At 61.1% G+C, this 11111-nt stretch overlaps 3 protein-coding genes across 12 annotated transcripts in view; 1 reads left to right on the top strand and 2 right to left on the bottom strand.

The window, feature by feature from the left end:
• CPTP (ceramide-1-phosphate transfer protein) lies at positions 1-3934 on the bottom strand. Its single transcript, NM_001257474.2, is given in 3 exon segments — positions 1-1531; positions 1740-1934; positions 3682-3934. Coding segments are annotated over 2 exon segments (645 nt in total). The 5' UTR covers positions 1862-1934; positions 3682-3934; the 3' UTR covers positions 1-1008.
• On the bottom strand, positions 3682-5978 carry LOC144337307 (uncharacterized). 2 transcript variants are annotated; one of them, XM_077981795.1, is made up of 3 exons: positions 5901-5978; positions 4670-4759; positions 3682-4344 (listed from the first exon to the last, which is right to left on the bottom strand). In XM_077981795.1, exon 3 carries the CDS (start codon positions 4289-4291, stop codon positions 3719-3721), a length of 573 nt encoding a protein of 190 aa, XP_077837921.1. In that variant the 5' UTR covers positions 4292-4344; positions 4670-4759; positions 5901-5978; the 3' UTR covers positions 3682-3718. The 2 variants fall into 2 exon arrangements, with proteins under 2 accessions (XP_077837921.1, XP_077837922.1); XM_077981796.1 differs by having other exon boundaries at positions 5794-5915.
• INTS11 (integrator complex subunit 11) overlaps positions 4124-11111 on the top strand; it is a 13180-nt gene continuing 6192 nt past the window's right edge. For 4 of the 9 annotated variants that reach the window (XR_013410098.1, XM_015127364.3, XM_077981075.1 and 1 more), the window contains exons 1-4: positions 4124-4203; positions 7505-7602; positions 8067-8140; positions 9035-9263. Coding sequence is in view for 8 of the 9 variants with exons in the window: in XM_015127364.3 (XP_014982850.2) it covers positions 4176-4203; positions 7505-7602; positions 8067-8140; positions 9035-9263 (429 nt within the window). In the remaining variant the exon portion in view is untranslated. Of the gene's footprint in view, positions 4204-5235; positions 5349-6647; positions 6694-7504; positions 7603-8066; positions 8178-8976; positions 9264-11111 lie in introns of those variants that run through there. The other 5 variants (XM_077981084.1, XM_077981083.1, XM_077981070.1 and 2 more) reach the window with 5 other exon arrangements.

Consider the following 11111-nt stretch of genomic DNA (forward strand, 5'->3'; position numbering starts at 1 on the left):
GCCGGGCAGTGGGGACCGTCCCTCTGCCACCCCGAGGTGCTGGGGTCCACTGTGAAGAGCCAGTGGCTAGGCCCCAGGCACTGGATGGTGGCTGGGCTGGTTGTAGCTGTCTGGTAGCTGTTGGCTGGCCCACGCGGTCCAGGCCCTCCTGTACCGTGCCCCTCGGGTCTCCTGGGCACTGTGGGGAGGGGGGCAGGGGGAGAAAGGACATGGCGTCTCACTGCGTGTAGCAGAGTCCCAGCTCCTGGTGGTCTCGGGCCGTGCTGTGCAGACCCACAGCCGCTGCAGGAGGCGGCCTGCTGCATCTGCTGGGGAGCTGGTGCCGTGCAAGGCTTCAGAGGAGGCTGTCCCAAGGGCGGGGCCTTCCCGGGCCCTTCTTCAAGGAGCCTTGGTCTCAGCTTCTGGCTGTCCTGCCCCCAGTCTGCCTGGCACGCTGAGGGGCAAACAAGGCAGGAGAGGTGGGGAGAGCCCACGGTGCCCAGACCGCTGTTGGGAGGTTTCTGCCAGGCTGGTCATGGAGGGGACTAAGTCCCCTGGGCTCAGGGCTGCCCACCTGGGCAGACATGGGGTACCAGGACCTGGCCTGAGATGAGGACATGTTGGCTGACAGAAAGGAGAAAGGATGGAGTCTCCACGACCCGGGACCTGTGACTTCACCCCGATTTGCAGATCCGCCCCACAGGCTGGGGGGTGGTGACCTTTCAGGATCTTGCAGGCCCGGCCCCCACCCCTGCGTGCTCCGCTCTGCACCCTGGTGCGGCCTGGCTGGGCGCGTGTGTACCAGGCTGAGGGGGAGCCGTGGCTGAGGCGTCTTGTTCCAGACGGAGAGGGTGCGCCTCTTCTGGGCTGGTCCCCACCTTCTCTGTCACAGTCTGTGGTTCCTAACAAGCTCAGCTCCTAGGGGCAACAGTGGATCTCCTGTTCCTGGGGAGCCCAGAAAGCTCTGCTATGGGACTCAGCCCCGGCCACCACAGCCCAGATCTGCAGCAGGGCCCTGGCTTCCCGCCTCTAGGGCAGGTCCAGAAGGGAGTGCTCGGCATAGAGCTTCTGGGAGACGTTGTAGACACGCTCGATGAAGGGGAGGGCCTCGCCCAGCATCTGCACAGCCTGCTCTGGGGGCCCCACGTTCATGGCCTCCAGGAAGACCTTGCGTGTGGGCAGCGCATAGAAGGCCACGGTGACGGTGCGGCGTACGATCCAGGGGTGGTAGGCGGCCAGCGAGGCGTTGTAGGAGTCGGTGCAGAGCACAGAGGTACGTGCATCCTCAGGGCTGGTGCGCAGGCCCTCCAGGAACAGCTGCAGCCAGCGCAGGGCGCGGTGCAGGCGCAGCACGGTCCGGCAGCCGGATTCGGGGTGGTGGGAGCGGCGCTCTAGGTCCACCAGCTGGTTGCTCAGCTCATGGGCCACCATGGTCTGCAGGCTGCGGTAGTGCTCGCTCTGCGGGCCGCCCCTGAGGCGCTCCATGATCTGCAGCTTGGAGACCACGTCCTTGGAGATGAACGAGAAGATGGTGCCCAGGCTGTTCAGAAACCTGTGGAAGGGAGCGGGGTTCGAGGCCTTGCCCAGGCCTGGGGCAGCCCGCCTGGGGTGCGGGGGACACTGCCCAGCCTCCGGGGATTCACACCCATCTGGAAACAGGCAGCAAAGCTGGTGGGGACAGGCAGTCGGGAGGCAGATGCCACCTATGGGACTTGGGCCAGGTGAGCGCCCACCTCAGGAGGCAGCCCCAGCGCACGCACCTGACCAGGCCCTTCCAGCTGGCGATGTAGGGGTCCAGCAAGACCTCTTCCTTCTCATCCAGACACTGCTTGAAACTGACCAGGACGACTTTCAGATTGAAACCTGTTTCCGAGTCATCCATTTTTTGATAGGAACGGAAACAGTAAGGCTGGGGGGCTGTGTCGCTGGGGTCAGCTTGCTCTGCGGCTCATTTTCTGTGTGTGGAGGGGAACAGAATAGCTGTGATCCGGTTGCTGCTCACTGATCACTCATGCCCCTCACGGAGCTTCCTCCCAGGAGCCGCCTGGCTTTGCTCCCAGCCAAGCCGCAGGCTCTCAGGCACACCACCCTGAGCCGCCCTTCGTCAGGATTGCGCATTCACGGACCTTGGCACGGCCCCTCCTGTGGATCAGGCCACTGACTCCACGTCAGTCCCTGCTGACTCTGAGAGTGGCCCCCTCTGGCTTTATCAGACCACTCGGCCATGCCATCTGCAGCAGGTGTCTCTGCTGGTGCTTTCTTGACTGTTTTTGTTTATCTCTCTAGATGCTATATCTGTTTTTACCAGCTGAGAGATACTAAGCCCCTGCCAAGAGCCAAGCACCGTTCTAGGCACCTGGGTGCACAGGGAGTGAGCGAACAGCCATCTGGAGTGGGGTCAGATGACAACAAAGACAAAGTTCTGAAGTTGTAGGCAAGGAAACAGACACAGCGGAAAGCAGAGATGGGTGCGGGGAGCGGGGGACGCTGCCGGACAGGCTGCCCCATCTTCCTCACTGCCGCGTCCCCAAAACCAGAAGAGAGGCCGTGGGGCCGGCGCCTGCTGGATGGACGGACGCGTGTTTTCCCTCCTGTTGCTGAAACTACACGTCCCACATGGATGGGTGGCCAGGTGAAAGGTTGTATCACTCTCAGAAGATTGCCACAAGGCCCTTGTACTAGCCCTGGGGAACCCGCGAGTGGCCCAGGCCCTGCTCTGGATTCTGCTGGCATTCACACAGTCACTCCGCAGACATCCAGGCACCCATGCTTTGTGTGTCACCAAGCACCCTTGCCCTGTCTCCCCGGGTGCCCCAAGGGCCCGCACCTGCTCCAGGGAACCTGAGACTCAGCTGCATCCCACCTCAACCAGGAAGAACCCTTACCCCATTGGGCCTGGGGGTTCCTAGGCCCGTTGGTGCTGGGAGCCCTCTCCTGCCCTCCCTGGCTGCAGGGACTCCAGCAGGGACAGGGAGGGTACCCAGCTGTGGTGAGAGCTCCTGGCCAGGAGCAGGTGTGCAGGTTGCTCAGTGCCCTAGGACTGGGCCCTTCATCACTAGGGAACATGGGCTACAAGCACTGCCCAGCCCATGGCCCAGGCTGCTGGAGCGCTGGTGCCCGGAGGGAGCTGAAGCCTTGCCTTGCAAGCCCCACAGGTTGGGCTGTGTGCTTGGCACCAGGCGGAGGCCCCAGATGTGAGCTCACCGGGCTTCAGGTGCAGGGAATGGCTGCTCCTGGGCCTCAGGAAGATGGAGTCCCATAGACTTCCAGCACGCCCCTCCCCTCCTCAGGCCTTAATTTTGTCCACTGAGAAGATGGTCTCTGAGGCTCTGGGGTTTCCTTCTTGGTCACCAGATATTCTGCGGGCCTTGCCTGCCTGCCCGCCCAGATCCGAGCCAGTGGCAAACAGGAGCTGCCAGGAGCCTCTCAGAGCTGTGGCTGGTGGCTCCGGGACAACAGGAAGGGCAGTGGTTGTGCAGGAGGCAGGCAGCTCGCCAGCCCAGGAAGGTGACCCAGGGCACCTCCAGGCCTTTCCCAGGGCAGCCCACCGGCCCAAGGTCAGGGCTGGGCGCGAGGGCGGCCTGAACACACAGCCCGGTGGCTGACAGCAGGCTGGGGGGACGGCAGAAGACGGGGCCACCACGGCGCCCCAGGCCTTGTGGGTGGAACCAGACCGTGTCGAGCTAGCGCTACGAGTCTCACCTGGAAAGGGGGCTTCAGATGGCACCGGACTGGATGGTCACCGGTTCGGGTCCCTGCTCCACCTAGGAGCCCAGGAAAGGGTGGAGGCCCGGGGTGGTGCTGAGGAGGGGCCGACCTGAGCCACGGCTCCGTCCTGCGCGGGAGCCGGGTCCTCGGCCGCCCGCCCACTCCGGCCTTCTAGGACGACGTCCCCTCCCGCTCCCGGTCCCTCGGCGACCTCCGTACCCTGCCGGTTGGGTTGGGCAGGTGCGGCCGCCGAGCCAGAGCCGCTCACCTCGGCCACAGCTGCCGTCCGGGCCCCGCCCTCGCTCATCGCCCCGCCCTGTCCCGCTCTCGCCCGCCGCCCTGATTGGTTGGATGCTGCCCAATCAGGAGGCCAGGCGCGCAGACTCGCGTTTCCGGCTAACGCACCGGAAGTTGACACCCTGGTGGTTGCGCCTGCGCAGTGCATCACCGCGCGCGGGACTCGCGGCTCTGGGAACGCGGCGGAGACGATGCCTGAGATCAGAGTCACGCCCTTGGGTGAGTGGGAGCCGCCGGCAGGGCTGTGGGGCGGGCTCCGTATGCGGCTCCGGGCGGGCTGGGCGCCCCGCTCCCTCCGGGTTGTCATGGAGCCGGGTGCGCGTCGCGGGCGTCCTCGGTCTCCTCCTCCCCGCGTGGGCCCTGGTGGGAACCGAGAGGCGGCCGAGTCCCTGCACCCTCGGCCTCCGGCAGTGACGCGAGAACGCGAGCCCCGAGGTTCAGGCGGCCGTGAGGGGACGTCGCAGAGGGGGCCGCGGGGCCTCCGCGCTCGCTGTGCGCTTTCGTTGGTGCGTTGACCTCCCTGTGCGGCGCGCTGCCGCCTCCAGCCCCCCAGCCCCTCAGTCCCGCAGCCCCCCAGTCCCCCAGCCCCCCAGTCCCCCAGTCCTCCAGCTTCTCAGCCTAGCAGACCCCCAGCTTCTCAGCCGCCCAGCCCCCCAGTCTCGCTGTCCCGCTTCTGCCTCCTCACCTCTTGCTTTCTGTCCACCACCCCTTGTGCTCACGCCCAAATTACAATCAACTCTCAGTTGAGCTCTTGTTCTACCTGATTTCTGCAACACTGAAAAAACCAGCAAAAAACACAAATGTATACTCTTAAGAGTCCTAACAGGCTGGGCACTGTGGTTCACGCCTGCATTCCCAGTACTTTGGAAGGCAGAGGTGGGAGGATCGCTTGAGCCCAGGAGTTTAAGACCAGCCTCGCCAACATGGCAAGACCCCATCACTCAAAAAAAAAAAAAAAAATGCAAAATTAGCCGGGCATGGTGGTGTGTGCTTGTGGTTCCAGCTACTCAGGAGGCTGAGTTGTGGGGATTGCTTGAGCCCGGGAGGTCGAGGCTGCAGTGAGCCATGATTGTGCCACTGCACTCCAGCCTCGGCGACAGCAAGACAATATGTCAAAAAAAAGTCAAAGTCCTAACAGTATAGAACAATGCGAAGGAGGAAAGAATTAGTCAAAACCCAGGGTCTCAGAAACACCTGGGGGGACATGGTGCTGGTGGCCAACCATCCTGATGTCCTGGGCGTTTTCCACACGTGCCTGCCCTGTGCTGTCCTGGAACCTGGTCCTTCCACTGGGCAGGGGGTCGAGGGCATCTTCCAGCACAGACACTGGGATGAGATTACATGTCCTTCCTCATGGCATGAGCGCTTCCTTGGAGGGGTGCCTGCTGCCCCGGTGGGGATACTGTGCTGTGAACACCCCTGGCATGTGCACAGCCCACGGTGTTAGCGTGGGCCCTGCTGCCCTCCCCTGCTCTCTGGGGCCTCTGCTGGGTCCTCCCAGACTGCCCCTTTCCCATTTGGCCTCTTGGCTGCCTGTTCTACCCACTCTCTGGACAGTCTGATCTTTCATGTGGCTTCAGTGGCTCCCAGTCTGTACCTGGGTGTATTCTTTTTTTTTTTTTTTTTGAGACGGAGTCTCGCTCTGTCGCCCAGGCTGGAGTGCAGTGGCCGGATCTTGGCTCACTGCAAGCTCCGCCTCCCGGGTTCACGCCATTCTCCTGCCTCAGCCTCCCGAGTAGCTGGGACTACAGGCGCCCGCCACCTCTCCCAGCTAGTTTTTTGTATTTTTTAGTAGAGATGGGGTTTCACCGTGTTAGCCAGGATGGTCTCGATCTCCTGACCTCGTGATCCACCCGTCTCGGCCTCCCAAAGTGCTGGGATTACAGGCTTGAGCCTGGGTGTATTCTTAAGGTCACCTCAGCCAGGGTATCGGCAGAGCAGAACTGTTTCACCACCTCCCTGTGCCAGGGACTGCCTTGGGCTCCATGCTCACTGGGCCAGTGCTGTGTCCTTGGGGTCACTCCCACGCCCTCGCCTGTGCGTGACTGTCCCCCGACCCTGCCTGTCCCTCCCAACCCTGTTCCTCCCCCTTCCCCCATCCTGCTCAAAAGTTGGCTTCTCAGGGAGCACTTTCCTGTCATGGTTCTGGAAGTTTCAAGGCTTCCTCATCCTCTTACCTTGCTCTTCTCTGTCACAGTAGTCTCCATCTGGTGTACTCGAGGTGTCTTGTTCACTTGTCTGCTGTCTGTCTCCTTGCAGACAGGGATGCCTCCTCCTCTGTCTTCTCAGCCGTGTCCCCTCCTGTAGCTCCAGGCTCTATTCCCTGGGATCACTGTGGGTCCTGTTGGGAGGCGGGACTGCCAGTACCTCAGGATTGGGCTTTGGAATTCAGAAGACCAAGCCAGGCCGCACGCTTCAGGGCCACAAGTGCCTCTGTGGCCTTAGGTCCTTGGCTGTGAAGAGGGGCGGCCCTCCCTTCCCACAGATGCCAGAGGGCCTCTGTGAGCCTGGCATGGCTTGGGGTAGGAGGTGCAGAGGGAGGAGACAGCTGAGACCCTGCTCTCAGAGAGCTCACACCCAGTGGGGGCAGGAACAGGCCTAGAAGAGAACCTGAGATCCCCATTCGTGGCAGGCAGGCCCTCAGCTGTGGCCCCGCTATCCTGATGTGTGGTGCTGGCTTTGGACGTTTCAGGTGGCTGGTCGGGGAAGGTGGGTGGGGATTCAAGGGGAAAACCAGGCCATTCACGGCCATCAGACTCCCGCCCAGGCACAGGCTGTGCAGGGGCCATGGCCCTTTCCTTGTGGGCCTCCAGGTCACATGAGGGGGCTGAGTGTGCCTTGGCTGGCCAAGGCCTCTGGCTGGAGCAGCTGGGCAGGGCTGCTTGGCTGTCAGGAGTGTGGGAGGGCTGCAGATTAGGGTCTGTGTTGGGGGCTGCGTGGTGGGCAGTGGTGTGGGGCTTGTGTTGCCCACGCCGGCCACTGCTGGACCACTGGCACTGTGTTCGTGTGGCATGGCCGAGGCTGCGTGACATCCCTCCACAGCCGCACCACCAGGGGACACCCAGTGCCAGCACTTAGGCACTCAGGCCCTTGCCTGCCTGGGGACAGATCCTGCAGGAGGTGGCCTCATTGGTCTGCAGCTCTGCTGAGGGTCCAGCCACAGCCCAGGCGTGACTCTGACTGAGGTGTTGGCCCCGCAGACCAGCCTTTGTGTCTGAGGGGCTGAGGACCACAACACAGTGCCCACTACTCAGCCAGCAGGCCACGGCCGCCTGGAGAGGCCAGGGAGGAGCGTGTGGGCTGCCGGCCTCCACCCTGGATGTGGTGGTGTGGGGCGTGGTCCTGTGTCCCCCTTCCTGGGACTAGGGGTGGCCCTGTTTCTTGGCCCACATGTCTGTCCACACAGCAGCCTCGGTCTCGTTTCCTCAGTGCATTGGGTCCTGCAGAGCTTGGGGAGGCAGCACAGGGAGCTGGGGGCGGGGGGCGCAGCACTGTCTCTCACCTGCCCTCCCTCGAGTAGGGGCTGGCCAGGATGTGGGCCGAAGCTGCATCCTGGTCTCCATTGCGGGCAAGAACGTCATGCTGGACTGCGGAATGCACATGGGCTTCAATGACGACGTGAGTCTCTCGGGCAGGAGGCCCGGAGGCCAGGAGGGCTGGCCGTGTGCAGGCAGACCCTGGGCCTGAGAGCCGGACAGTGGGGCAGTGGGCAGCAGTGGTCGTGCTTGGACGACTGCACCCTGTGGGTAGCAGGGATGGGTGGGCCTGGCCGAGGCGAGCCCCTGCATGGGGAGGTCCCCCTGTACTGGTGCTGGGCTCCAGCCCCAGAGTCCTATAGGCTGGGCCCAGCGAGACCCTGGGCTCAGCTTCCTGCTCACATCTGTCAGTGAGGTTGGAGGTAATCTCGGCCCCTCTGCATGCTGTGAGCAGCCAGGGGTTCTGGTGTGACCTGCGGGGTGGCAGTGCTCAGCCTGAGTCTGCACGTAGAACCCCCCTTCCTGGGGGCCCCTCCCTGGGACATGGGTGGTCCCAGGTGCTGCCTGGAGACCACGGCGCAACCTGAAGCCTCACGTCCTTCCCAGCGACGCTTCCCTGACTTCTCCTACATCACCCAGAACGGCCGCCTGACAGACTTCCTGGACTGCGTGATCATCAGGTGGGCACCCGTTGGGGGCCTTGAGGGTCCCATGTCTGTGCCTGTGGGGCTTGGGCCCCCTTACTCAGCCTCGGCAACGTTTGGCAAGGGGCCTGCGTCATCCTTGATCCTCAGGGGGCGTCGGGGCCCCAGGATCTGCTCCTTGCCTGCCTTACTGGTCACACACACGGCCTGGTCTCCACCTGTTCTTCTGGCCCTGCCCTCTGAACCCGGCTCTCCAGGCTTCACCCTCTCCGATTGTCTCAGGAGCTTTAAACCCCACTGTCTTGTTGGAGATTCCAGAGTCCTGAGTCTGCCCTGACCCCAGCCTTTAGAGTCCAGCAGCTCATGACCCGCTGGTCTGGGTGGCATCGCCTGGATGGCCACAGCATTCCTGCTGGTTCCCCCTGCCCCGCCCCGCCCTGTCCTCCCCAGCAGCCAGAGGGCCTGTGAAGCCTGGAGAAGCCCGCTCTGGAGGCAGCGTCCTCAGCTGCCCCGAGACCCTCGTGGTTGTGGTTTCTTGTCAGACACAGCGGGGTCCCCAGTGCCTTCTTGGGGCTTGCCAGGCACTGTCCTCGCCCTCGGGTCTCTGCTGCGTTCACCTGCCGCTCCCCTCAGCCTGTCCTGACGCCTGAAAGCCCAGCGGCTCCCCATGCCCCTTAGCGGCTTCGCGTTGCCTCGCGAGCATGTCGCTGTCGCCGACGTGTTCGGTTTCCCGTTCGCTCGCTGCCTCGCTAGACTTTGAGACTGAAAGTTCCAGGGAGGCGGCTTTGTGTTTGCTCGTTACTGACTCTTCAGTACTCGGGATGGGGCCTGGTGCACAGCAGGCTAATGAAGGGGGCAACCCACAAGCCCAGAGTGGGGGTGAAGGCTGGGGCAGGGTGGGCCCAGGCTGACCTGTGCTGCATCCCCCAGCCACTTCCACCTGGACCACTGCGGGGCACTCCCCTACTTCAGCGAGATGGTGGGCTACGACGGGCCCATCTACATGACCCACCCCACCCAGGCCATCTGCCCCATCTTGCTGGAGGACTACCGCAAGATCGCCGTGGACAAGAAGGGCGAGGCCAACTTCTTCACCTCCCAGATGATCAAAGACTGCATGAAGAAGGTGGTGGCTGTCCACCTCCACCAGACGGTCCAGGTCAGGTTCCCAGGGCCACAGACGGCACAGGCACTGCCCACCCCCACACCAACCATGCCCTCCGCCCGCTCTCCACAGTCTCTGGAAGGCTGGGGCCTCAGGGTGAGCCCACCCCACCTCACTCTTGCATCCAGCACTGTGGGAACACCTGGAGGCGGCAGCACGAGCACAAGGGTCCCAAACGAGATAGGGCGCCAACCCGGGAGAGCACGCGCAGGGTGGGGGTGTGCCCCGGCCTCCAAACCCACCTGGCTCCGTCTGAGCGGCATTGAAATGGCCAGAGTGGGACAAGCTGGTGCCCTCAGAGCGCTCGGAGCCTCCGGAGACTTGCTGGAGCTCCCAGGGTGTCGCCGGGCAGGGAGGCAGGGGCCAGAGGGGAGATGGGCCAGTTCTGGAGGGTGCCTGGTTCTGGGTGTGGGTCAGGGAGGAAGTGAAGGTTAAGTCGGTGAGTGACAGATTGGCAAAATTTGTGACAAAGATTGTGGGTTTGTCTGTGTCTCATTAGAGTCTCTGGGTATTGCTTTTATATTTTTTGAAACTATATTAGGTACTTATGTATTTTGGAACATTTTATTTTTCTGATCCAACTTCTTATCAAAATGAAGTATATTTATCTTTTTCGTTGTGAAATTTTAATTTTTTTTTTTTTTTTGACAGGGTCTCACTTTGTTGCCCAGGCTGGAGTGTGATCTTGGCTCACTGCAGCCTCGGCCTCCCAGGCTCAGGTGATCCTCCCACCTCAGCCTCCCAAGTAGCTGGGACTACAAGCATGTGCCCCTATGCCCAGCTAATTTATTTTGGTATTTTTTGTAGAGAGGAGGGGGTATGTGTTGCTCAGGCTCTCCAACTCCTGGGCTCCAGGGATCCTCCCACCTCAGCCTCTCAAAGTGCTGGGATTACAGGCATGAGTCACCACACCTGCCAACTCCTCCGTATATTTTAAACCCAGAAAGACATGATTTCTAATGCCTGGTAATATCAACATTTGCTTAGTTTTATTTATATATTTATTCTTTTTGTTGTGCTTCCTGCATTTTTCCCGCCTTTTACTTGGGGTAATTGGCCTTCTGCCTGAAGAATGGAGTGTGGGTCTGCTGGTGCTGAATTCTGTCAATTTTTTTTTTTTTTTTTTTTTTTGAGATGGAGTCTCGCTCTGTTGCCCAGGCTGGAGTGCAGTGGCCGGATCTCAGCTCACTGCAAACTCTGCCTACCGGGTTCACGCCATTCTCCTGCCTCAACCTCCCGAGTAGCTGGGACTACAGGCGCCCGCCACCTCGCCTGGCTAGTTTTTTGTATTTTTTAGTAGAGACGGGGTTTCACCGTGTTCGCCAGGATGGTCTCGATCTCCTGACCTTGTGATCCACCCGTCTCGGCCTCCCAATTCTGTCAATTGTTATTTGGCTGCAAACGGATTTACTTTACCCTCATTCTTGAAGGACTTTTTTCCTCTTAGGTGTGTAGGATTTTAGGTTGACAGTATTTTGTCTCTGCACTTTGCAAACATCGTTCTGTCCCCCGTCTCTGGCACGGGCACCTGTAGGGTCTTGGCCTTGGTTTTTGGTGCTTGTGCTCCGATGGGCCGACATGTATTCTCAACCTGTTCAGAGTTTGAGGCCTCTTGGATCTGTGGCTTGAGGCCTTCATCACGTTTCTTCCAGTGTTGCTTCTGCCTCGTTCTTGTTCCTCCAGGGGCCCTGAGAGCCTGACGGTCAACCTCTTGAAACTTCGTCATCCCTTTGTCTTTCCTGTTTCCTGATAGATATTCTCTGGTGTCTTTCAGTTTACGGATTCTCTTTTCTGGTTATATGTCATGTGGTGGTAAATTCATCCATTGAATTCTATTTTTTT

Source organism: Macaca mulatta, chromosome 1, assembly GCF_049350105.2.
Source record: "Macaca mulatta isolate MMU2019108-1 chromosome 1, T2T-MMU8v2.0, whole genome shotgun sequence".
Lineage (NCBI taxonomy): Eukaryota > Metazoa > Chordata > Mammalia > Primates > Cercopithecidae > Macaca > Macaca mulatta.